The 23,772-nt window shown below is 46.1% G+C and overlaps 1 protein-coding gene across 3 annotated transcripts in view; it reads left to right on the forward strand.

Annotated features, from left to right (window-relative positions):
- SETD5 (SET domain containing 5) overlaps positions 1–23,772 on the forward strand; it is a 163,788-nt gene that overhangs the window by 120,771 nt on the left and 19,245 nt on the right. Inside the window, exons 19-23 of one of the 3 annotated variants that reach the window (XR_007357844.2) lie at positions 418–474; positions 2,693–3,163; positions 11,528–11,814; positions 15,217–15,317; positions 16,769–16,853. Coding sequence is in view for 2 of the 3 variants with exons in the window: in XM_048859394.2 (XP_048715351.2) it covers positions 418–474; positions 2,693–3,163; positions 11,528–11,814; positions 16,769–16,902 (949 nt within the window). In the remaining variant the exon portion in view is untranslated. Of the gene's footprint in view, positions 1–417; positions 475–2,692; positions 3,164–11,527; positions 11,815–15,216; positions 15,318–16,768; positions 16,903–23,772 lie in introns of those variants that run through there. The other 2 variants (XM_048859394.2, XM_048859395.2) reach the window with 2 other exon arrangements.

A 23,772-nucleotide genomic window follows, 5' to 3' on the forward strand; every position in this document is an offset into this window, starting at 1 on the left:
TACAGCATCTGGGGAATTTTCCTTAGGCAAAGCCAGGCTTTCCATTCCAGCCTTTCCCATGTCATTGGACTAAATGCCATACATGGATTTCTCTATATTTCCTGGTGTAAACTCTTTGGCTAGCAGCATCAGAAATATAAGGAAATAAATACTTCTGGCTAACATCTCTTCTGTTCTCTGGTTTGGATACTAAGTTGTGGCATGGAACACAATAACCCAGTCCTGTCTTTGTGCTTCCAGGAGGCTTTAGAAACTGCTTAACCCATTGAATCCCCCTCTAATCACTGAGACGAGTTCCTGGGAGGAGTGTCTGTTTAGAATAGCTGTGGCTAACCTCTGTGCTTGTTTTTACTTTATTTTATTTTGCTTCTTGACTTTTTAAGTAGATGAATAACAAGATGCTTTTCCCTCCTCTAGAACGTATCCTCCCCTGAGAGTTCCCCTGCGCATAGGCCCGAGTCCCTGTCACCCGAGGTAGTTATCACACCATCTCAATTGCACTCTGAGGCTGTGTGTGTGTGTGTCTCTGTGTGTGTGTGTGTGTGTGTGTGTGTACACCAGAGGTTCTGGAGGGTGGGGTGGAGCGGAGCGAGAGTGAGGAGACTGCAGAGGAGAGTGAGAGAACGGGAATGGAGAGGGAGGTGGGGCACTAGTCACAGTAAGAATGTGGAGAGACTGCAGGATTGTCAAGGGAGATTGAAGAAAATAAAGTGGATTTATTTGGAAAACTGGGATGTATTAATAATACTGCAGGTGCTGGTGGGAAATGGAGGCAAAATGTTAAGAACCAGTGTCTTGGTTATTAGGGTGAAAGGAAAAAGGTCTGGGGGCCCTGGAATTATAATAATTGGCATCAGTTTCAGCTCAATAGAAGTGGTTTATATGGTGGTTACTTCTTGTAGCAGTAAAGGGGCAATTTCGATTGAGGGAGGAATGGGAGAGCCTTGTCCCTGTTTAAACTGAAGGATGTTGGAGCAATGAGAACTCTGTCCAGAACCTTCAGCATCTTCATCACTCATTGGTTTTGATCAGCTTCTTGGGACAAGGTCGTGTACTTGACCTGCTGTGTTCAGACAGGATCATCACCTCACTGCAGCCTAAGTCCATCAAGCAAGTACCAGGGAAGAAGAGTCCAGATAACAGCAAGCTGGTCTAAAAATGTGAGGAAGTGATACAGTCATGATTCCATTCCTGGGAACAGAGGTGTAATACGGCAGAGGGTATGCCCTTATTGATGGAGGTGCCCAAGTGCTGTAATACAGTGAAAGGGATGCCGTTGGTGCTCTTTACCCAATGTTCCAGGGGACTGTAACATGGAGGGGTTGCAGCCATGACTCAGTGCAGGAGGTTCTTGGGAGCTGCAATATAGCAGAGGAGATTCATTCAGTGGCTGTGATATAGCAGAAAGGACACAGCCATGTTTTGGCTCCTTAGCACTGTAATAAGAAAAGGGGGTGTACTCCTGTTTCAGTCCTAGAGGTTCCTGGAGACCGTGATTTAAAGAGAGGATGCATTTGTGTCTTGGTTCTGGAGGTTCCAAGGTGCTGTGAATACAGCAAAGGAGTTGTGGATGTGTCTCAGTGCCAGAGGCTCCTATGGGATGGGATGTGTCAAAGGGGACACAGTTGTGTTCACTGTCTGAGATTCCCAGAGCTGTAATATAGTGGAAGGCGGGATATTGTGTTGGTGCTGGAGGTTTTCAGGTGCCATCTTGTAAAAGAAGAAATGTAAGTGTGTCAATGCCCAGAGTTCCCAGGTACTGTGATAGAACAGAGGTTGGCAGTTATGTCTCACTGCTGTAAGATGCTGAATTATAGTGCAGATGAAATGAATGTGTTTGAACCAGCGGTTCCCAGGTCTTGTAATCAAAGTGATTGCACATGACTTGGGGTTCCTGGGCAATGTACTGTCATAGTAGAGAGAAATTGAGGGGGATACTTGCAGTTTTCATTACTGGGTATTTGGATAGTCAAGAAGTTGTCTGATAAGACAGCTAGTGAGCAGTGAATATCCTTGAACTATTCTTCATCTTTAGTGGACGGGTAGTTTAATACCATGTGTTAATGTTGTGTGGGTCCAGCTGAAGACATCAGTTCTTTTTCAGTGAGTACCTAGACTTGAGCACTAGGGTCAAGGATACCTTTTACAGCAAACCCAGTTGGAAGGGAAAGGGCCCAGCAGACTGGACAGCCATGTTTGGATTATTCTGTAATGCTCATTTCCCAGCCATTTGCTACTTAGGCTATGTGTACATGGGATTATTTAAAAAAAAAAAACAAAAAAACTCAGATGACTTGGGCTTGTGTGGCTCATGGTCCGGGGCTGAAAAATTCCTGTGTAGACACTTGGGCTGGAGCCCAAGCTCTGGGAACCTCCACCCTTGCAGGAACCCAGGGCTTGGACTCAAGCCCAAGCTCGAATGTCTACACCGCAATTTTTAGCCCTGCAAGCCCGAGTCAGCCAACCTGGGCCAGCTGCAGCTGTGCTGCAGGGATTTGATCCCCATATTAGATGTACCCTTCAGAGCAGTGCAAGAAAGGACCCAGGGGGATCAAGAGAGGAGCTGGAAAGGAGTGAGTTGTCTTCGGAGCAAGTGTTTCCTGACTTTAAAAGTTTCTCTCCCCACCTGTGTCTATCCCTTCTCCTGATTTCCCCTCCCTCTCCCACCCCATATCTTTGTTGGATTTTCTAGCTCTGCCTTCGAACGGACTTGGATTTGGCAAAGGTGGGCTACCTGGATTCCAATGCTAACACCTGTCCAGAGAGGCCATCGCTACTGAGCTCGGGCCATTCTGATCTGGCTCCACAGTCCTCCATTCACTTCACTTCTGAGACCAACTTCCCAGGAAAGAGTGGGGAGTCACAGCTGCTGCTAAGAAACTCCGATCCGGCTTTTCGGACAGAGTTTAATTTAATGTATGCCTTCTCCCCTTTGAACGCTATGCCCCGTGTAGATGGATTGTTGCGGGCTTCCCCTCAGGTGGGAGACAGGAAGCCCCTGAGTTCAGAAGGGGGATGTTGCAGCTCTCCTACAGATGGATACTTCAGCAGACATGAGCCGGGACTTCTTAAAGAGACATTGCATGGATCCATGTCTCCTGGTGGTGAGCGGGTTTGTGAAGGAGTCAAATCTGCTCCCCAAAACCCACCACAAAGGAAAAAGGCAAGTATTTCCTGCTAAAGAAATCACAGATGACACTAAATTGAGAGGAGTGGTAAATACCAGTGAGGGGAGGAATAACCCAAAGGATCTAGAGAGAGTAGAACCATGAGCAGAAATAGCTAAAATGAGATACAACATGGAAAAATGAAGCTAATACGTCTGGGGGGAAATAATCCAAACTCCCGTGCTGAGTGGGAGTGAAAAAAGGCTGAGGCAGACCTGGGGAAAGGAGGCAGCAAGTTGGGCAAGATTTTGAAATGAGGTATGGCAGCAGAAGGGCCCACTGAGAAGTATCATGTCCGGGAGCAGGGAGAGAAGAGTGGTACAGTTTCACCTTGGTGAAATAGGAATAGCTTGCCTAGGTGACGATTAATCTGGGCTGTAACACTATAAATTCCTACAGCAGATTTTACAGTAAAACAATCTATCTTGATTTTAAAATTATCAGTGACAGAGAATCTACTGCAACCCTTGGTAGATTGTTCCAATGGTTAACTACTCTCACCGTTAAATTCAGACTGCAAATAAGGCATATATTTTTATCTAGCTTCAACGTCCAGCCATTGGATCATGTTACATGTGTCTCTGTTAGATTGAAGAGCCCATTATTAAATATTTGTACTTTTTTGAGTGCTTGCTCATGTCGATTCCATTCTAGGTATGCGCGTGCCCCCGTGTGCGGTCGTCAGAGTGGTATCCGTAGGGCCGGCAGTGGTCCTCCTTAAGTGCCGTGCTCATGTGCCAGTATGTCCGGCACTGCCAACCCTACACGCTCTCAGTTCCTTCTTCCTGCCCGTGATGATTAGTCAGAGCGCCTTTCCTTGCATCGCAAGGGCTAACAGGTTGTCTTCTACTTACCTCAAGCTTTAGGGCCTTGTAAATAGTTTGTTTCTAGTAGTTAGTATTGAGTAGTTAAGTGTAGTTAGTAGTTACCAGTTAGAGTCCCAGCAGGGACTTTGCCGCAGGCAGGGCATGCCCTGGTCTCTGGGTTTAAGCCCTGTGCGGACTGCAACAGGCCTATGCTAGTAAGTGACCCCCATAGCAGCTGCCTCAAGTGCTTAGGGGAGTCACACGTTAGAGACAAGTGCTAAGTTTGTAAAAACTTCCAGCTTCGCACACAGAAGGAATGGGATATTCGGCTACGGGCTCTTCTGAAGACCACCCTTCGTCTGGCTTCCGTGCTGTCCCGCCAGAACTCGCTGAGTGCCTCATGCCCAGTGCCCCTGGCATCGGGCTCCGCCCAGCACCGTTCCCTGTTGCCGGTGCCCAAAAAATAAGACCCAAAAGCACGTTTCCATGGCACCGGGGAAAAAAGGGCCATGAGTCATCAGGCAAGGGACATGCTTCCGGCCACCAGGCCACTTCGGAGCTGCGTGCTTATACCTCCCTGGTTGGAGCCCTTAGCCCTGTGAAAGGTCCACCACCAACTCCCAGGAGCGATAGGGGACCAAAATCCCTGGCAGCACCGACACCTTCACAGGCTCCCCCAGCACTGAGAGCACAAAGGCCTCCTTCCATGCTGCTGATGCATCATGTGCCCCAGGAAAGGCTCATGGAAAGGCTCAAGGCTCATCATGTGCCCCAGGAAAGGCGCAAAGGCTCCCCAAGAGGACAAACCAGCCGCTAAGACCCGTCAGGGGCCAGTGGAGCACCGCCGATCCCCTGAGATAAAGCAGCACTCTCCACCTTCACACTGGAGTCACAGCCCAGACTCTCTGGGGCTCACCTTTGATCACCGGCGCCACGGTCACCGCCATGTCGACACAGATTGCCTACAGCAAGATGCGGGTCTCCATGCTACCGACACCACTCGCTCGCCCACCGGTTTTCTCAGTGCAGGTCCCGGTCATCTGCCTCATGGAAGCACCCCCCGTTGTGTCTGCAGTCCCCCCAGCACTGCACCCCTCACTCCAGACACCAGTCGGCGAAGATCAGCAAGCAAACTCAGGGATCGATGGCACCACCATGGTCACCGGAAGGGGAGTCCTCTGGCACGGAAGCCCAATTCAGCCCCTTGCCTAGACTGCACCAGCACGAATGGGCACCTGAGGCCACGTCGACAGCGCTGACTTGGCAGCACGGCCAAGTGGCCAGTGCAGTAGCCTTATTAGGGCACATGGGGAATGTCGGTTGTGGCAATGCCCCCTTCACACTGCTCATCAACCACCGCCTTGGAGCAACAGTTGGCAGCACTGATGGCACCGGGCTCTGTGCACGAGGTACGCTAGGTGGTCGAGGCAGAGGAACTGTGCCCACTGCTAAGCCTCCCTCCCCCGTGGGAGAAGATGCCCTGGAGCCTCCGCCGGCCACGCAATCACCATCCTCATCCCCAGATGAGGCGGTTTCAGGACCTTGAGGGCAAGCCCACTGGATGGTTTCACAGAACACCATGTCCTGCTGCGTCGGGTGGCCGAGACTTTGGGCCTGGAGGTGGAGGAAATGGCTGAGCAGGTGGACAGCTTGGTTAATATCCTGTCAGCTGTTCCCCCAACCCGTGTCGCACTGCTGGTGCATGACTGTGTCCTTAAGAGTGCCAAGGACCTCTGGCAACCTCATTCCTCCCACCTCAAAAAGGGCCGAAAAGAAATACTCTGTCCCGGCCAAGAGGTTTGAATACCTCTATACCCACCCTCCCCCGGGCTCGCTGGTGGTCTCTGTGGCCAATAAAGAGACAAGAAGGGGCATACCAGTTCAACCCCCAAGAATAAAGAGGCCTAACAGTTGGATCTGTTTGGAAGAAAAATTTATTCGACAGCTAGTTTGTAGTTCCGGGTGGCAAATCATCAGGTCCTCTTGGGCCATTACAACATATGGGACTCCTCAATAAGTTCGAGGAGTCCCTTCCTCAGGGTTTGGCCCAGGAATTTGGCATCCTGCTGTAGAAAGGCACTGCGGCTGCCAGGTGTTCCCTCCAGATGGTGTGGGACAAGGCAGACTTGGCAGGCAGCGTGGTCATGTCAGCAGTGATAATGAGCCGCAGCTCCTGACTTCAGACTTGCAGGTCTCTCCCAAGAAATGCAGACCTCCATCAAGGACCTCCAATTCGATGGGAATGGTCCCTTTTCCGACCAGATGGATGCAAGGCTGCAAGATCATTAATGATCTGGAGGATGGTGTGGATAATACCCTCAGCAAGTTTGCAGATGACACTAAACTGGGAGGAGAGGTAGATACGCTGGAAGGTAGGCATAGGATACAGCGGGACCTAGACAAATTAGAGAATTGGGCCAAAAGAAATCTGATGAGGTTCAACAAGGACAAGTGCAGAGTCCTGCACTTAGGACGGAAGAATCCCATGTACCGCTACAGACTAGGGACCGAGTGGCTAGGCAGCAGTTCTGCAGAAAAGGACCTAGGGGTTACAGTGGATGAGAAGCTGCATATGAGTCAACAGTGTGCCCTTGTTGCCAAGTAGGCCAATGGCATTTTGGGCTGTATAAGTAGGGGCATTGCCAGCAGATCGAGGGACGTGATCATTCCCCTCTATTCAACATTGGTGAGGCCTCATCTGGAGTACTGTGTCCAGTTTTGGGCCCCACGCTACAACAAGGATGTGGATAAATTGGAGAGAGTCCTGCGAAGGGCAACAAAAATGATTAGGGGTCTGGAACACATGACTTATGAGGAGAGGCTGAGGGAACTGGGATTGTTTAGTCTGCGGAAGAGAAGAATGAGGCGGGATTTGATAGTTGCTTTCAACTACCTGAAAGGGGGTTCCAAAGAGGATGGTTCTAGACTATTCTCAGTGGTAGAAGAGGACAGGACAAGGAGTAATGGTCTCAAGTTGCAGTGGGGGAGGTTTAGGTTGGATATTAGGAAAAACTTTTTCACTAGGAGGGTGGTGAAACACTGGAATGCGTTACCTAGGGAGGTGGTAGAATCTCCTTCCTTAGAGGTTTTTAAGGTCAGGCTTGACAAAGCCCTGGCCGGGATGCTTTAGTTGGGGATTGGCCCTGCTTTGAGCAGGGGGTTGGACTAGATGAACTCCTGCGGTCCCAACCAACCCTGAGATTCTATGATTAACTAAAGGACACCAGGGCCACCCTTCGTTCACTGGGCATGCATACACTGCAGCCTGCTAGAAAGCAGTTCCGGATGCCCGTGCTGCCTAGGCTTTGGCAGTCTCGTCAGGGATCTGCAAAAAGAAGGGACAAAGAGGCCAGTTTCAGCCGCCGTCTCCCTTCCTCCTACAGCTCTCCCACGCAGCCTGGCTCGGCAAAACACCCCGGGAGCCAGAAGTGCTCGTTTTGAGGGTGCGGTCAAGAGCAACGCCCCAGTCACCTTCCAGGATCCACCCTGCTCTTTCCTCAACCATCTTCGTCCCTTCTGTTTGGCCTGTTCCCAAGTCACCTCAGACCGTTGGGTGCTGGACATAGTGTCTCATTGTTACACCCTTGCAATTTGTGGCTGCCCCTCCCTCCTTGGGACCCTTCTCATGACCAACTCCTTGTTCAAGAGAACTTCCTGCACCTGGGGGCAGTGGAGGAGGTCCCTTGGGACATGAAGGGAAAGGGGTTCTGTTCCCGCTACTTGCTAATCCCGAGCAAAAGGTGGGGCCTCAGATCCATTCTAGACCTGCAATGCCTTAACAAGTCTCTCACAGAGTTGAAGTTTCACATGGTCTCTCTGGCCTCCATCATCCCCTCCCTGGATCTCAGGGGAAGCAGTGAGAGATAAAACGACATCTTTTAAAAAGTGGAAGTCAAATCCTAGTGAGGTAAATAGAAAGGAGCATAAACACTGCCAAATTAAATGTAAAAATGTAATAAGAAAAGCCAGAAAGTTTGAAGAACAGCTAGCCAAAAACTCAAAAGATAATAACAAAATGTTTTTTAAGTACATCAAAAGCAGGAAGCCTGGTAAACAACCAGCGGGGACTCTGGACTATCGAGATACAAAAGGAGCACTTAAAGATGGTAAAGTCATCACAGAGAAACTAAATGAATTCTTTGCTTCTGTTTTCATGGCTGAGGATGTTAGGGAGGTTCCCAAACCTGAGCCATCTTTTGTAGGTGACAAATCTGAGGAATTGTCACAGATTGAAGTGTCACTAGAGGTGGTTTTGGAATTAATTGAGAAACGTAACAGTAACAAGTCACCAGTACCAGGTGGCATTCACCCAAGAGTTCTGAAAGAACTCAAAGGTGAACTTGCAGAACTATTAACCTGGTTTGTAACCTGTCCTTTAAATCAGCTACTGTACACAATGACTGGAAGATAGCGAATGTAACACCAATATTTAAGAAGGGCTCTAGAGGTGATCCTGGCAACTGCAGACCGGTAAGTCTAACTTCAGTACTGAGCAAATTAGTTGAAACAATAGTAAAGAATAAAATTGTCAGACACACAGAAGAACATAAATTGTTGCGCAAAAGTCACCATGGTTTCTGTAAAGGGAGATCATGTCTTACTAATCTGAGTTCTTTGAGGGAGTCCAACAAACGTGGACAAGGGCGATCCAGTGGATATAGTGTACTTAGATTTCCAGAAAGACTTTGACAGGGCAAGAAGAAACTGAAATGGTGTAGGGTTGGTGGCACCTGATATACCGGCGCATGAGCACAGCACTCAAGGAGGCGCCACTGTTGACCCTATGGATATCACTAAAAATCTCCAATTGCCATGCACATAGGCACATGCACACCTAGAATGGAATAGACCATGAGCAACACATCTCGAAGAACAGTTACAAAAGGTTGATAACCATTTTTTCCCCATGTAGGGCTCTGTAGACTAATCAAGATCCCCCCCAACTTCTTTGTTTAGCTCAAGGAGCTCCATCTACTTATGAGAATCCTTTAATCATTCTCATGGCTCTTCTTTTAACCCTCTTCAATTTATCAACATCTGTCTTGAATTGTGGGCACCAGAACTGGACACGGTATTCCAGCAGCAGTCACACCAATGCCAAATAACAGAGGTAAAATAACCTCTCTACTCCTTCTCAAAATTCCCCTGTTTATGCATCCCAAGATTGCGTTAGTTGTTTTGGCCACAGTGTTATACTGGAATTTCATGTTTGGCTGATTATCCACCACAATCCCCGAATCTTTTCAGAGTCACTGCTTCCCTAGATAGACTTCCCCCCAATCCTGTAAGTATGGCCTACTTCCTTTGTTCCTGGATATATTAATTTACATTTAGATGTATTAAAAGACACACCTGGTGCCCAGTTTACTAAATGATCCAGATCACCCGAAGTCAGTGACCTGTGCTCTTTATTATTTACCACTCCCCCAATTTTTGTGGAATCTGTCATCAGTGATTTTGTTTTCTTCCAGGTCATTGATAGAAATGTTAAATAGCATAGGGCCAAGAACCAAACCCTGCAGAACCCCACTGGAAACACTCAATGATGATCCCCTGTATACTGTTAGCCAGTCTTTAATTCATTTAATGTGTGCCATGTTAATTTTATGTCGTCGTTTTTCATCAAAAGATCATGTGGTTCCAGGTCTACGTATATTTTGTCAACACTACTATATCAACCAAATTTGTAAACCCATCAAAAAAAGACAGTTTGACAGAAACTATTTTCCCTAAACCCATGTTGATTTGTATTAATTACATTACCCTCTTTTAGTTTATTATCGATCAGCTCCCATATCAGCTACTCTGTTATCTTGCCCAGGATCAATGTCAGGCTTACAGGTCTATAATTATCCATTTGCCCTTTTTAAAAATTGGCACGTTAGCTTTCTTCCAGTCTTCTGAACCTGTCCCATTGCTCCAAGACTTACTGAAAATAAACCTTAAAGATCCAGTGAGCTCCTCAGTCAGCTCTTTTAAAACTCTTGGATGCAAGTTATCTGGATCTGCTGTTTTTAAAATGGTCTAACTTTAATAACTTCTGTTTAACATCCTCCAGATATCCTAAAGGAATGGAAAGAGAGTTATCATATGAGACTATGTAGTGTGTTTTCCCCCCAAATACAGTTGACTTATAGAATCCTTTGTTTTGTGCCTTTGACCAAGAATCATGAGTGTGGCAATTTTGCAAAAGTTTCCCACTTTTGCAAACAGTAGTTCAGTTCTTCTGGTGTTAACAAGATTGCAAGCCTTGAATTGGCCATAGGCTGCTGCTGCCTTTTTAATCACTTTGTCAAATAGATTTGCTCTGAACAGGATGAGATGACCCAGCTTAAAATGTTACAGGCCATGTCTACACTAGGCTTCGCAAAAGTGCTAACACGAGTGGAGCAGAGCCAGTGTGAGCAATTGTGAAATGTTAGTGGTGTAGATATGCATATGCATTAAAATAAAATACCCAAACAAGACACCCCTCTGCATATGTTTCACCCCTGGGGGCAGGATGAGAGAACAAACATATGACAGATGTTCGTCACATTGTTTAATGCCGTGCTGGAAGGTGCTCAGATCCTGTAGGGGTGAGCATGGTGTTTGAACCTATATAGAATAGAGGTAGAGAACGCTTTTGTTTTCAGCTTTCAGAGTGCTGCAGATTTTTGTACTGTGTGGACCTGTATTGCACAAGTTGTCAGGAGGATGCTGGAGATTTGGCAACTGGACAGAAGCCATTGAGGCTTTTGACAATTGAGGAGGTGCAGGAGGAGGTTTGGGATTGTGGGATAGGCACACTACTAACAGCGTATTTCTTCTGAAATGATCATCCATTAAATAGTTAAGTGTGGAAAAATACGACAGTCACACCTCTGAGCTATTGTTTCAGCCTATCTGCAAATTCAAGAAGACGTGACTCCAATATAAAAGGATGCAAACTTTGTTTTCTTTGTACGCAGAACTAGAAATGTACATTGTTCTAAATTAACGTTTAAATTCTGCAGCCCAATTCTGAGGCTGGGGTGGATTCTATGGTAAATTTGCAATCAGTTCATGGGGTTCTGATTATAGGCTTAAAATTCATAACCATATTTTTCATAATTCCATATTTCTCAGTAATATCATGCTAACTATGATTTATTGATGGTATCTAATCTGTCACATGGGATTTTTCCCCTGTTTTGAAACTGATTTGGTGTACGATTCTTACAGACAAGTCATTTAATCTCTGCCTCTATCCCATCTGTAAAATTCCTACCTTCTTCCCAGGGGAGGCTTCATTCATGTTTGTAACATGCTTTGAGATCCTTGCATGAAAGGAACTATAGAGATGCAAATCATCTCTTGTTTTTCATAAAGTCTAGTCCTAATTATAGCTCAGGGATGCCCTATCCTGCAGTTTTATACATGTTAAAATATGTACTTGTATATGTAGTCAGTGCTCCTAGGGCAGCATATGAAGGGATAGCATCCTTCCCCCCCCAGGGACCTGTCAACTTAGTGATCTGTCTGTTCAACTAACAGCCTCAGTCTCCCAGGCTCATGGTGATGTTTCTCTCTCAGGTTTCTCTGCTGGAGTACCGCAAGCGAAAACAGGAAGCCAAGGAGGGAAGTGATTCAGTGCGATGCACAGTGACTCCTACCCGACAAGGCAGCAACAGCTCTGTGACTGACACAGATGCCAGCAATGTGCTGGGCTCAGTAGTCCGAGCCCCATCCTCCCCACAAAGTGGCTTCTCTCCCTCACATCCCCCCCTGCCTCACATAGAGGAGATCAGCCCACCAGACCTGAGGGTGGCTAGTTCCTTGACCTCACACTGCAAGTCCCAGGAGAACATCAGCAGTAGGTGGTGAGTGTTCACTCTTCTGACAAGGTTGTTGTTGCTTCATAGGAAGTCGGTCAGACTCTCTGCTTGGGGCTTTCCCAAGAAGATGTGTGTAAAGGCCTACAAATAGAATCCATCAGAAAGTCAGACAGCACTAGCAAGTGTCTGCTCACCCTGGATGGATCCTGAGTTAACCTTCATATGGAATGGCTCTAGATATATCTCCTGGCTTTAGAATGGGGCCACAGAACTGATTCTGGTTTGCTGTATGAGTTGAATTCTACAATATAAACACAAGTGATCCCAGCAGCCTCTTGAGCCAGCCCGATTGTAGATTAGATGCCAAATATCCATGGTGGAAATTAAAAAACAATGTGAAGTGTCTTCACCAATTTTTCTTTTGTTGGGTTTATTCTCCGGACTCTAGGACCATGTGTTTGCCATGGGATTTGCACCTTAGCGTTCTACTGCAAGACCTTGACTCTCACAGTATGGGCTGCTGTGACATCTTAATGCTTGCTTTTATTGAAAAAGAAACGAAATAATACACCTCCCCATGACCTCCGAACAGAGACTTATGGCATGATGGCACATGCGGGAGATGAGGGGCAGCACTTGGCACATCTCTAGTCTATGTCATGTGCAAATACCCTAGAGCATAGGTTCACAAACTGTGCTCCAGGAACCTATGGTGGTCCACATGGTGCTCGCCAGGGTTCTGTAGAGAGCTGGTGTCACATGATGCTGGCCTCACTTTATTTCCATCTGCTAAATTGCATTAAAATTAGGGCTGTCAATCGATTAAAAAAATTAATCACAATTAATCGCACTGTTAAACAATAATAGAATACCATTTATTTAAATATTTTTGGGTGTTTTCTAAATTTTCAAATATATTGATTTCAATTGCAACACAGAATACAAAGGGTACAGTAGCTCACTTTCTATTTATTTTTGATTACAAATATTTGCACTGTAAAAAACCAAAAGAAATAGTATTTTCAATTCACCTAATACAAGTACTGTAGTGCAGTCGCTTCATCATGAAAGTTGAATTTACAAATGTAGAATTATGTACAAAAAACCTGATGCAAAAGTTAAAAAATGTAAAACTTTAGAGCCTACAAGTCCACTTAGTCCTATTTCTTGTTCAGCCAATCGCTCAGACAAACAGGGTTGTTTACATTTGCAGGAGATAATGCTGCCCACTTCTTGTTCACAAGGTCACCTGAAAGTGAGAACAGGCATTTGCATGGCACTGTTGTAGCTGGCATCACAAGATGTTTACATGCCAGATATGCTAAAGATTCCTATGTCCCTTCATACTTCAACCACCATTCCAGAGGACATGCATCCATGCTGATGACTGGTTCTGCTTGATAACGATCCAAAGCAGTGCAGACCGACGCATGTTCATTTTCATCATCTGAGTCAGATGCCACCAGCAGAAGGTTGGTTTTCTTTTTAGGTAGTTTCCACATGGGAGTGTTGCTCCTTTAAAACTTCTGAAAGCATGCGCCACACCTCATCCCTCTCAGATTTTGGAAGGCACTTCAGATTCTTAAACCTTGGGTCAAGTCTCTAATGTGCCACAAGTACTCCTTTTCTTTTAGCTATCTTTAGAAATCTCACATTGGTACCTTCTTTGCGTTTTGTTAAATCATCAGTGAATGTGTTCTTAAAACGAACTGAGTCATCGTCCGAGACTGCTATAACATGAAATATGTGGCCGGATGCAGGTAAAACAGAGCCGGAGACATATAATTCTCCCCCAAGTAGTTCAGTCACAAATTTAATTAACACATTTTTATTAACGAGCATCATCAGCATGGAAGCATGTCCTCTGGAATGGTGGCCAAAGCTTGAAGGGGCATACGAATGTTTAGCATATCTGGCATGTAAATACCTTGCAATGCCGGCTACAACAGTGCCATTCAAATCCCTGTTCTCACTTTCAGGTGACATTGTAAATAAGAAGTGGGCAATATTATCTCCTGTAAATGTAAACAAACTGGTTTGTCTTAGCAATTGGCTGAACAAGGAGGAGGACTGAGTAGACTTGTAGACACTAAAGTTTTGCATTGTTTTATTTTTGAGTGCAGTTCTGTAACAAAAATCTATAAGAAGTTGCACTTTCACGATAAAGAGATTGCACTACAGTACTTGTATGAGGTGAACTGAAAAATATTTTTTCATTTTTACAGTGCAAATATTTGTAATAAAAATAATATAAAGTGAAGAGTGTACTATTTGATTCTGTGTTGTAATTGAAATAACTATATTTTAAAACGTAGAAAAACGTCCAAAAATATTTCATAAATTTCAATTGGTATTCTGTTTAACAGTGTGATTAATCCTGATTAATTTTTTTAATCGTGATTAATTATTTTGAGTTAATCGCACGAGTTAACTGCGATTAATCAACAGCCCTAGTTAAAAGGCAAAAAGACATTCTTTTCATGATACTAATTCTGTGTGTAGGCAATTGCTGTAGTTGACATAGAAGGGAAAGGGAGGTGGGTCTGGGCAATACTGTGTAGGAAGTGGGGTCCACAAGAATTTCTATTAAGATTTGGCTCACAATGGAAATGCCTGAGAAGCCATATGCTGGAGTGAGTTTACTGCAATGACAACCGCACAGAAAGGCATGAAAGGAAAGAGTTCGTTCTTTCAAAAACCAGTGTGTGTTGCCCTGCTGTCTCAGTGATCCACACACAATGGAGATGTTGGGAGAAGCTGGGACTGGCTGAGCTGGCGCCCTGCACTTAAATGATTGGTCACTTTATAGCCTGTCTTGTAAAGGTTTAAAAGCAACCCCCCCAGCACACACACACACACATCTGTGCTATCCCCCGCTGTCTGGGATTGGGGCATGGCTGAATGCAACTGCCAGGCGTAGGGATGTGAGACCACCTCTCCACATGGCAGTCAGGCTCCAGTGTCCATCTTTACATTACCTGATTCATTCAGCTGCTCTGGGTTTGGTTTCCACTATGGCCTCATGAGCAAGTATCATGGCATAAGGCTGGGGGCCACAGTGTCATGTGGTTACCAAGTGTGAAGTGTTATCGGTATCTGTTTAAAATTGGATTAACTGATTTTGCTACCTTTCTTATCCTATTTCCTTCTTCTCTGGTTCTAGTGGATGTGGCTTGAGAGCGAACAGACCCATTTCACTTTCAAATGGTGTTACAGAAGGCTCATGCTAGAGTAAAGGTTATAAAACAATTTCATCCCGCCCCGTTTACACCTGTTCACAGTTCCCTTGTACATTTTCAGACATACTTGTTGGCATAACAGGGACAGGAGGAAGTGGGAACTAAAATTACTTGCTGTGATTTTTAGAGGTCTCCATAGTTTTGCTGCATTCTACAATATCTGCAAATAGCTTTCATTTAAAAAAAAATAAGTTTCTATCTCTTTCAGTTGCCAAGATACAGCCATCACAATGTAAACAGATGTGCTGCTGCCCTGTTAACCCAGCCTTGCAGAAAACTGTCTCCAGCCAAACAATAGCAGCAAAGAAGGTGTGAATTCACCCCCCTCACCCCATTCACCTCAGTGAGGAGTGAACTCTGCCCCTACCCCATTCACCTCACTGAGGTGTGAATTTCAGTGTCCATTTTGGGCCCTCAAAATGCTAATGTTGAGAACAAATTATATTTTCCTTTATAAAAAAAAAAAGAGAGAGAGAGAAAATAAATGCAAAAACCACTTAATACAACGTTGCGGTTGCACAGTTTAATTTTTATGTTTCCTGTCTAAGCTCCTGCACAATGTTAATCCTGCTACACTGCACATCTGTGTTTTATGCTACATATTTACTGTAGAAAAAGCATTGGCTTTCTCTCATCTATGCACAGTGCCTAGAGTAACGTGGCCCCTCACCGATCCGTGACTGGGGCACCCAGGCACTGCTATACTACATATTAAATAACAAGAATACACCTTTAGAAACTGCATGATCCACTGGACAGACTGTTACTCAGGAGACCTGGGTTCTGTTCCTGGCTCTGCCATTGTCCTGCAGTGTGACTTGAGGCAAGTCACTTATCTCTTAAAAAGAAAAGGAGTACGGAAGCTTATGCTCAAATAAATTGGTTAGTCTCTAAGGTGCCACAAGTACTCCTTTTCTTTTTGCGAATACAGACTAACACGGCTGCTACTCTGACTCTTATCTCTTGTTTTCCTCGTTGGGGCTGAGATTTTCACTGTGTGTTTGGACTGTGGGTAACACTATGTTGTACCAATTTTGTGTGGGCCTCTAAGTGCTAAAGTATTAAAAACAAAAAACAAATTGGACAAGGAAAACAGGAATGGAAAGTAGCATTTATAGGCAAAATGGGTAAGTTATCACTGCTCCAGGAACCTTGCTTTTGCTGATTATATTTTAACAAAGCTACCTTAATGTTGTATTATTATAGTGTGTTGCATTAAACTGCTTTTTCAGTGCAAAAAAACCCTCATTTCCATACGGTGACTATATCTAGACTTATGTATCCTAGGATTTCCAAAATGCTGTTAAATTTTGATACTCTTTTGTGAGAGAGGAGGACCCACACTCACTTAGACCACAATGAAACATTAAATATCTCACAATCATTTGACAACAAAGAGCAGAGATCTCATTGCCCCAGTGCAGTACTTTAGAAAACACTTCACAGTAGTCCTATTTGGTAGACAGCAACTGACAGAGTAAAATCCACCAGGGTTTGTTGACATCACAAAAGCAGTGCAGTACCTTAATTCTCATAACTGTCTGGTGAACCCATTCTTCTACCACCCCTGCACCTCTGTATGGCAGGGACTTGCACTCCAGCCCTGACTTCATGCTAATCGTTCTAAGCAGAATATTTTAAGAGCTTAAAAACAAAGCCCTCTTGTAAGTGTATCAAGGGGCCCACAACCCGCACACCTTGGTCATTGTGCTCCAAGATGTGTAGTAACAGCCCTCAACTCTTATTGCTTCCTCTTTCAGGATGGTCCCCACATCTGTGGAGCGGCTTCGAGAGGGCCGTGGTATTCTCGAGAAGGTTCTGCGCAGTGGTGCAAAGATATCCCAGAGAGGAGAGCCCTCACCAACAGGTGACAGCACTGCTGAGAGAGATCCAGGTAAACAGATGAGCCTTTTGAAGGAGAGCTGCATTTCATACTTAGGTGGAACTGACTCTGTTCAGAATAGAATTAGCTGCAGCCTTAGCTCTCAGGTAAGAGTGGCACCTCCATGTTTGACATCACCAGTATCCTATGGGAGCCTTTCCTTGAGCACATTTTCCTCCTGAATCAAACAAGACCCTTAAGTCTTCTTCCCTCACCCTTCAGGCCTAGAAAGCCTTGAAGTTGACTACAGCATTCGATATAAGTAGGGGCATTGCCAGCAGATCAAGGGACGTGATCGTTCCCCTCTATTTGACATTGGTGAAACCTCATCTGGAGTACTGTGTCCAGTTGTGGGCCCCACACTACAAGAAGGTTGTGGAAAAATTGGAAAGAGTCCAGCGAAGGGCAACAAAAATGATTAGGGGACTAGAACACACGACTTTTAAGGAGAGGCTGAGGGAACTGGGATTGTTTAGGCTGCGGAAGAGAAGAATGAGGGGAGATTTGATAGCTGCTTTCAACTACCTGAAAGGGGGTTCCAAAGAGGATGGCTCTAGGCTGTTCTCAGTGGTAGCAGATGACAGAGCAAGGAGTAATGGTCTCAAGTTGCAGTGGGGGAGATTTAGGTTGGATATTAGGAAAAACTTTTTCACTAGGAGGGTGGTGAAACACTGGAATGGGTTCCTTACGGAGGTGGTGGAATCTCCTTCCTTAGAGGTTTTTAAGGTGAGGCTTGACAAAGCCCTGGCTGGGGTGATTTAGTTGGGGGTTGGTCCTGCTTTGAGGTCCCTTCCAACCCTGAGATTCTATGATCCCACAACTATACCACAGATTTGCTCTTTGACTTTGGACAAACCACCCTTAGCCTCAGTTTTCCTGTTCCTGTACAATGGGGATAATACTGGCATCAGGAAGCTGGTGGAGTTAATTAGCTGTACAGTTCTCTGAAGATACCAAGCACCAAATTTCCTCACAAAAAGTAAGCTGAGAATTATAGACACTTTAAACTCAGGAAACAGGTAGTTAAGGTTCCAATCATAGTCTTAATTCTGCCCCTTTATTCCCTGCCACCTACCAAGTGAAGATCCTGGTCAGTCGTGAAATTCACCTGAGCTCTTGCTTATATCATTTTGAAGAATTTGACCTTCAGTTACATGTAGCCATCCTTCCCATCTCTGGGTATAGGGGAGCCCTCACTGTGTGTCAGGGTTCTGGGGTTTGAGGGAATTCAGGAAAGGGGTCCCTGAATGCTCTCACCCTCTGCTTACTAAGACTCTGGGTCGATCTACAAATATAACAAATGACCCTAAGATGTCATGGTCAACTGAACTGAACAGAGCTCCTTCAAAACCACCTTAGTGGTGTACCTACCATCATCAGACAAAGGCCTGAGATCAACAAACTCAGGCTATATCAGAGCATCAGGGAAAGCAAGTACCAGGAGCACTGCGATGTTATGGTTGAAATCCTGGCCCAACTGAAGTCAAAGGGAGTTTTGTCATTGACTGACTTCAAAGGGGCTGGGATTTTACCACAAAAGAGACAGTGATCTTGTGGTTAAGGAACTGGACTTGAACTCAAAAGGTCTGGATTTAATTCCTGGTTCTTGGAACTGGCTCCTAGTGTGACCATGAGCAAGTCACTTAATCTCTGTGTCTCAGTTCCCCATCTGTAAAATGGAACCTTTAACCTTTCTATTTAGATTTTAGACTTTTTGGGGGCAGAGATTATCTTTTACAATGACCAGCACAATAGGATTCTGATCTCACTTGAGACCTAGAACAAATCGTTGTGGACATTATTAAGCAACTTAAAATACTGGAGAGAGAGCAAGCTTTGCCCCCAGTTGCTTATATGTAGAAGCTCACAGGAGAGGCACTCCAACGGATCTCTCTGTCCATTGGTAACTTGTAGAAGGGGCTGAGTATCTCAGGTAGCCAGGACCCAAGTCATGTGGGGATTTATAGATCAAATCAACACCTAGATTGCACCTAGAGGTAAGCTGGGAATCAGTGCAGACTCTAGAGAACAAGCATTATGTTCCCTCCAGCTAATGCTAGTTAGCAGGCTTCTGCATTCTGCACTAGCTGAAATTTTGAAGTGGTTGTCTTCTGCCCCCACACAGCTGGAGGAAGTGTCTCCACCTCCCCTACTGAAGAGCCATGTTCAGTCAGCATCATTGTGCTAGTTCCTGTTTTACAGCAAGTTTTTTGAGTTACAAACGGACAAGGGTTTTCAAACAGCTAAATAGTCACTATACAAGAAGTGTCCCTAGGGGTGCTCAGCTTCAGGATGTGTAAGTGCCTGGGCATTTTTGAACAGGAACTTTCTTCAACACTGTCCTTAGGTCCACAGCGGTGCCCTACACACCCTCATGCTCTGGTGTGAGGGTATATGGGGGTTGGGCCCGGTGCCACTCCAGTTCCTTCTCAATCTCCTGCAGCTTGAGAGGGAGTGTTGCAGTGTCCATGATAGATAACCATGTGGTTTTCTGCTTTATTTTCTTTATTTTTATGCTTCTTTCTTAGTAATTTTTTAATATTTAATTTTTCTGTTTAACACAGTTTTGTGGTTTGGGGGGTTTACTCCCTTCTTTCCTTTGCCCAATCTGGGCTTCTGGGTTTGGCCTCAGTCCACTACTTCAACTAATAGGTTATGCCCAAAACCCCTGCCGGACCTGCCACAGGTCTCTTTCCCACAATGATAGAGATTGAATCTGCCTCTGCTGATTTGAAGAGACTCACGTTCCCTCCAAATACGTGGTCTGCTCAAGTTTTAAAAGCAGATTTCAAAAAACTTGAGGAACAGCTGAAACTGTTGATGGAGCATTCAAGTCACCCCCTTGAACATCAGCTTTGGCTGCTCAAAGAGCTCCAGTGACTTTCTCTGCTGCAGTAAGTAGAAACCCTGGGGCCCTTCAGAACCATCCAGACCTTTTTAAAATTTTTTTCTCCAGAATGAGAATCTAAAAGAACCATATAATCATAGGACTGGAAGGGACCTTAAGAGGGCATCTAGTCCAGTCCCTGCACTCATGGCAGGACTAAGTATTATCTAGACCAGAGGTGGGCAAAATACGGCCTGTGGCCACATCCGGCCCCTGGGACAGTCCTTCCCAGCCCTTGAGCTCCCAGCCGGGGAGGCTAGCCCCCGGCCCCTCCCCTGCTGTCCTCCCCCCTCCCCTGCAGCCTCAGCTCGCCGTGCCACCAGCGCTCTAGGTGGCACAGCTGCAAGCTCCCGCCGGGTAGCACGGCAGAGCGGCTGGCTCTGGCCAGGCGGCACGGATGCCAGACATGCTGCTCTGAGCGGCATGGTAGGAGGAGCAGGGGGGGTTGGATAAGGGGGCACGGGGTCCCGGAGGGCAGTCAGGGGACAGGGAGCAGGGGCGGTTGGATGGGCGGGATAGGTGGGAGTCCCAGGGGGCCTGTCAGGGGGCTGGGGTGGGATAGGGGGCGGGGAAGTCAGGGGGGAGGGGGTTGGATGGGGGCGGTTAGGGGCGGGAGCTTCCGGGAGGGGGTGGTCAGGAGACAAGGAGCAAGGGAGGTTGGATGTGGGGAGGTTCTAAAGGGGGTAGTCAGGAGGTGGGAAGTGGGAGGGGGCGGGAGCCAGGCTGTTTGGGGAGGCACAGCCTTCCCTACCCGGCCCTCCATACGGTTTTGGAACCCCAATGTGGCCCTCAGGCCAAAAAGTTTGCCCACCCCTGATCTAGACCATCCCTGACAGGTGTTTGTTTAACCTCTTAAAAATCTCCAGCAATGGAGAGTCCCTAGACAATTTGCTCCAGTGTTTAATCACCTTGACAGTTAGGAAGTTTTCCCTAATGTTCAGCCTAAACTCCCCTTACTGCAGTTTAAGCCTATTGTTTCTTGTCCTAGCCTAAGAGGTTAAAGAAAACAGTGTTTCTCCCTCCTCCTTGTAACAACCTTCTATGTACTTGAAAAATGTTATCACGCCCCTCACTCTTCTCTTCTCCAGACTAAACAAACCCAATTTTTTTAATCTTCCCTCATAAGTCATGTTTTCGAGACCTTTAATCAGTTTTGTTGCTCTTCTCTGGACTTTCTCCAATTTGTCCTTGTCTTTCCTGAAATGTGCTGCCCAGAGCTGGACACAATACTCCTGCTAATACATCCCAGAATGATGTTTACTTTTTTTTGCAACAGTGTTACACCATTGACTCATATTTATCTTGTGATCCACTATGACCCCCAGATCCCTTTCCACAGTACTCCTTCCTTGAAAGTCATTTCCCATTTTGGATGTGTGCAACAAATTGTTCCTTCCCAAGTGGGAGTACTTTGCTGAATTCCATCCTATTTACTTCAGACCATTTTTCCAGTTTGTCCAGATCATTTTCAATTTTAATCTTATCCTCCAAAGCACTTCCAACCCCTCCCAGCTTGGTATCATCTGCAAACCTTATAAGTGTACTCTATGTCATTATCTAAAACATTGATGAAGATATTGAACAGAACATGGGGAAGTCAACCTCTTGGTCTGTGTCTTGTATCCCAGCACTGGTACTGCTGTGGCTTCCACCTTCTCCAATATTCAGAACCTGACACCAGTTCAAAATGCCATGCCATGTACCAAGAAGTCATCTGTTAAACAACATGGAGTGGCATTGCTGTTAGCACCATACTCAGTACATTTGAAGCATAAAAACTCTTCTAAAACGAAACCAAAATCATCATTGGTACAGTCTTCTGCAGCCAGTCAAGGAAAACGCCCAGACCATGCTTCGGTACTGTCTCCAGTACCCCTACGTGTACTGACTCCTGAGGTTTACTATCCAGAGTCCCTCGTGCTGTCCAGGTGCCTTTCACGGAAGGACCTTCAGATTCTGAGTCTCCATTGCTGAGAGGTACTGAGACACATTCCCCACTGGTACCGACTTACCTCCCAGAGTCAACTAAGAGGCATTTTCAGCCAGTACCAACATATCCTCCTGTGGAACTATCTCATCAGCCAGCGAAGTCTCTGCTTCCATACCAGTGCGGTTACCAGACCCACTCCAGCCCCTAGTACCAGCATAGTCTCTGATAGCAGCACCATTTGTCCCTCAAGTGGACACAGGAGATGACACTGCGTCTGATTCCGAGAAGTCTGTACAGGGCTCCTCCACCTTCCCATTCCAGCTTCCCTCCTTTGAGGTGCACCCCAAGGAAGAAATTCCCAGCAATCTTGGGGTCCTGCCTTTTCTCTTATGCCCCACCACAATGGGCTTATTAGAACCCATGGGCCTCTTATGGCAAGGAGTTCTACACAGTTCCATCTCATAAGAGGGCATGTCAAGAGCAGCAATCACCGACCCTGGTTCCTGCTCGACCGGAGGACTTATAGAGAATCAAAAGCCAGGTGGGGAAGAAGAAAAAACATCTTCCCATAAATCCTCCTTGCCATACAAGGCTGTTATGCCTCCCCCACTAATGGTTTCAAGGCCTTCTGAAACGGATCGCAGAGGCCTTGCAAATCCCATTGGAAGACCTACAGGAACCCAACATTCCCTGCTCCATATGCCTCCTCAGGGCAAAATTGCCTTGCCCATCAATGATGCTCTGCTGTCTCCAGTCCCTAAGGTGTGAGGTAAATTCCAGCTACTCCGGGAAGAATTAGTAGGGGAAGCAAAAGTGGATGGGAATCTGGGAGGCAGTGACCATGAGTTGGTTGAGTTCAGGATCCTGACACGGAAGAAAGGTAAGCAGCAGGATACGGACCCTGGACTTCAGGAAAGCAGACTTCGACTCCCTCAGGGAACGGATGGGTAGGATCCCCTGGGGGACTAACATGAAGGGGAAAGGAGTCCAGGAGAGCTGGCTGTATTTCAAGGAATCCCTGTTGAGGTTATAGGGACAAACCATCCCGATGTGTCGAAAGAATAGTAAATATGGCAGGCGACCAGCTTGGCTTAACGGTGAAATCCTAGCGGATCTTAAGCATAAAAAAGAAGCTTACAAGAAGTGGAAGGTTGGACATATGACCAGGGAAGAGTATAAAAATATTGCTCAGGCATGTAGGAATGAAATTAGGAGGGCGAAATCGCACCTGGAGCTGCAGCTAGCGAGAGATGTTAAGAGTAACAAGAAGGATTTCTTCAGGTATGTTGGCAACAAGAAGAAAGCCAAGGAAAGTGTGGGCCCCTTACTGAATGAGGGAGGCAACCTAGTGACGGAGGATGTGGAAAAAGCTAATGTACTCAATGCTTTTTTTGCCTCTGTCTTCACGAACAAGGTCAGCTCCCAGACTGCTGTGCTGAGCATCACAACATGGGGAATAGATGGCCAGCCCTCTGTGGAGAAAGAGGTGGTTAGGGACTATTTAGAAAAACTGGACGTGCACAAGTCCATGGGGCCAGATGAGTTGCATCCAAGAGTGCTAGAGGAACTGGCGGCTGTGATTGCAGAGCCATTGGCCATTATCTTTGAAAACTCGTGGCGAACGGGGGAAGTCCCGGATGACTGGAAAAAGGCTAATGTAGTGCCAATCTTTAAAAAAGGGAAGGAGGATCCTGGGAACTACAGGCCAGTCAGCCTCACTTCAGTCCCCGGAAAAATCATGGAGCAGGTCCTCAAAGAATCAATCCTGAAGCACTTACATGAGAGGAAAGTGATCAGGAACAGTCAGCATGGATTCACCAAGGGAAGGTCATGCCTGACTAATCTAATCGCCTTCTATGATGAGATTACTGGTTCTGTGGATGAAGGGAAAGCAGTGGATGTATTGTATCTTGACTTTAGCAAAGCTTTTGACACGGTCTCCCACAGTATTCTTGTCAGCAAGTTAAGGAAGTATGGGCTGGATGAATGCACCATAAGGTGGGTAGAAAGTTGGCTAGATTGTCAGGCTCAACGGGTAGTGATCAATGGCTCCATGTCTAGTTGG

This window comes from Caretta caretta, chromosome 7, assembly GCF_965140235.1.
Source record: "Caretta caretta isolate rCarCar2 chromosome 7, rCarCar1.hap1, whole genome shotgun sequence".
NCBI lineage: Eukaryota > Metazoa > Chordata > Testudines > Cheloniidae > Caretta > Caretta caretta.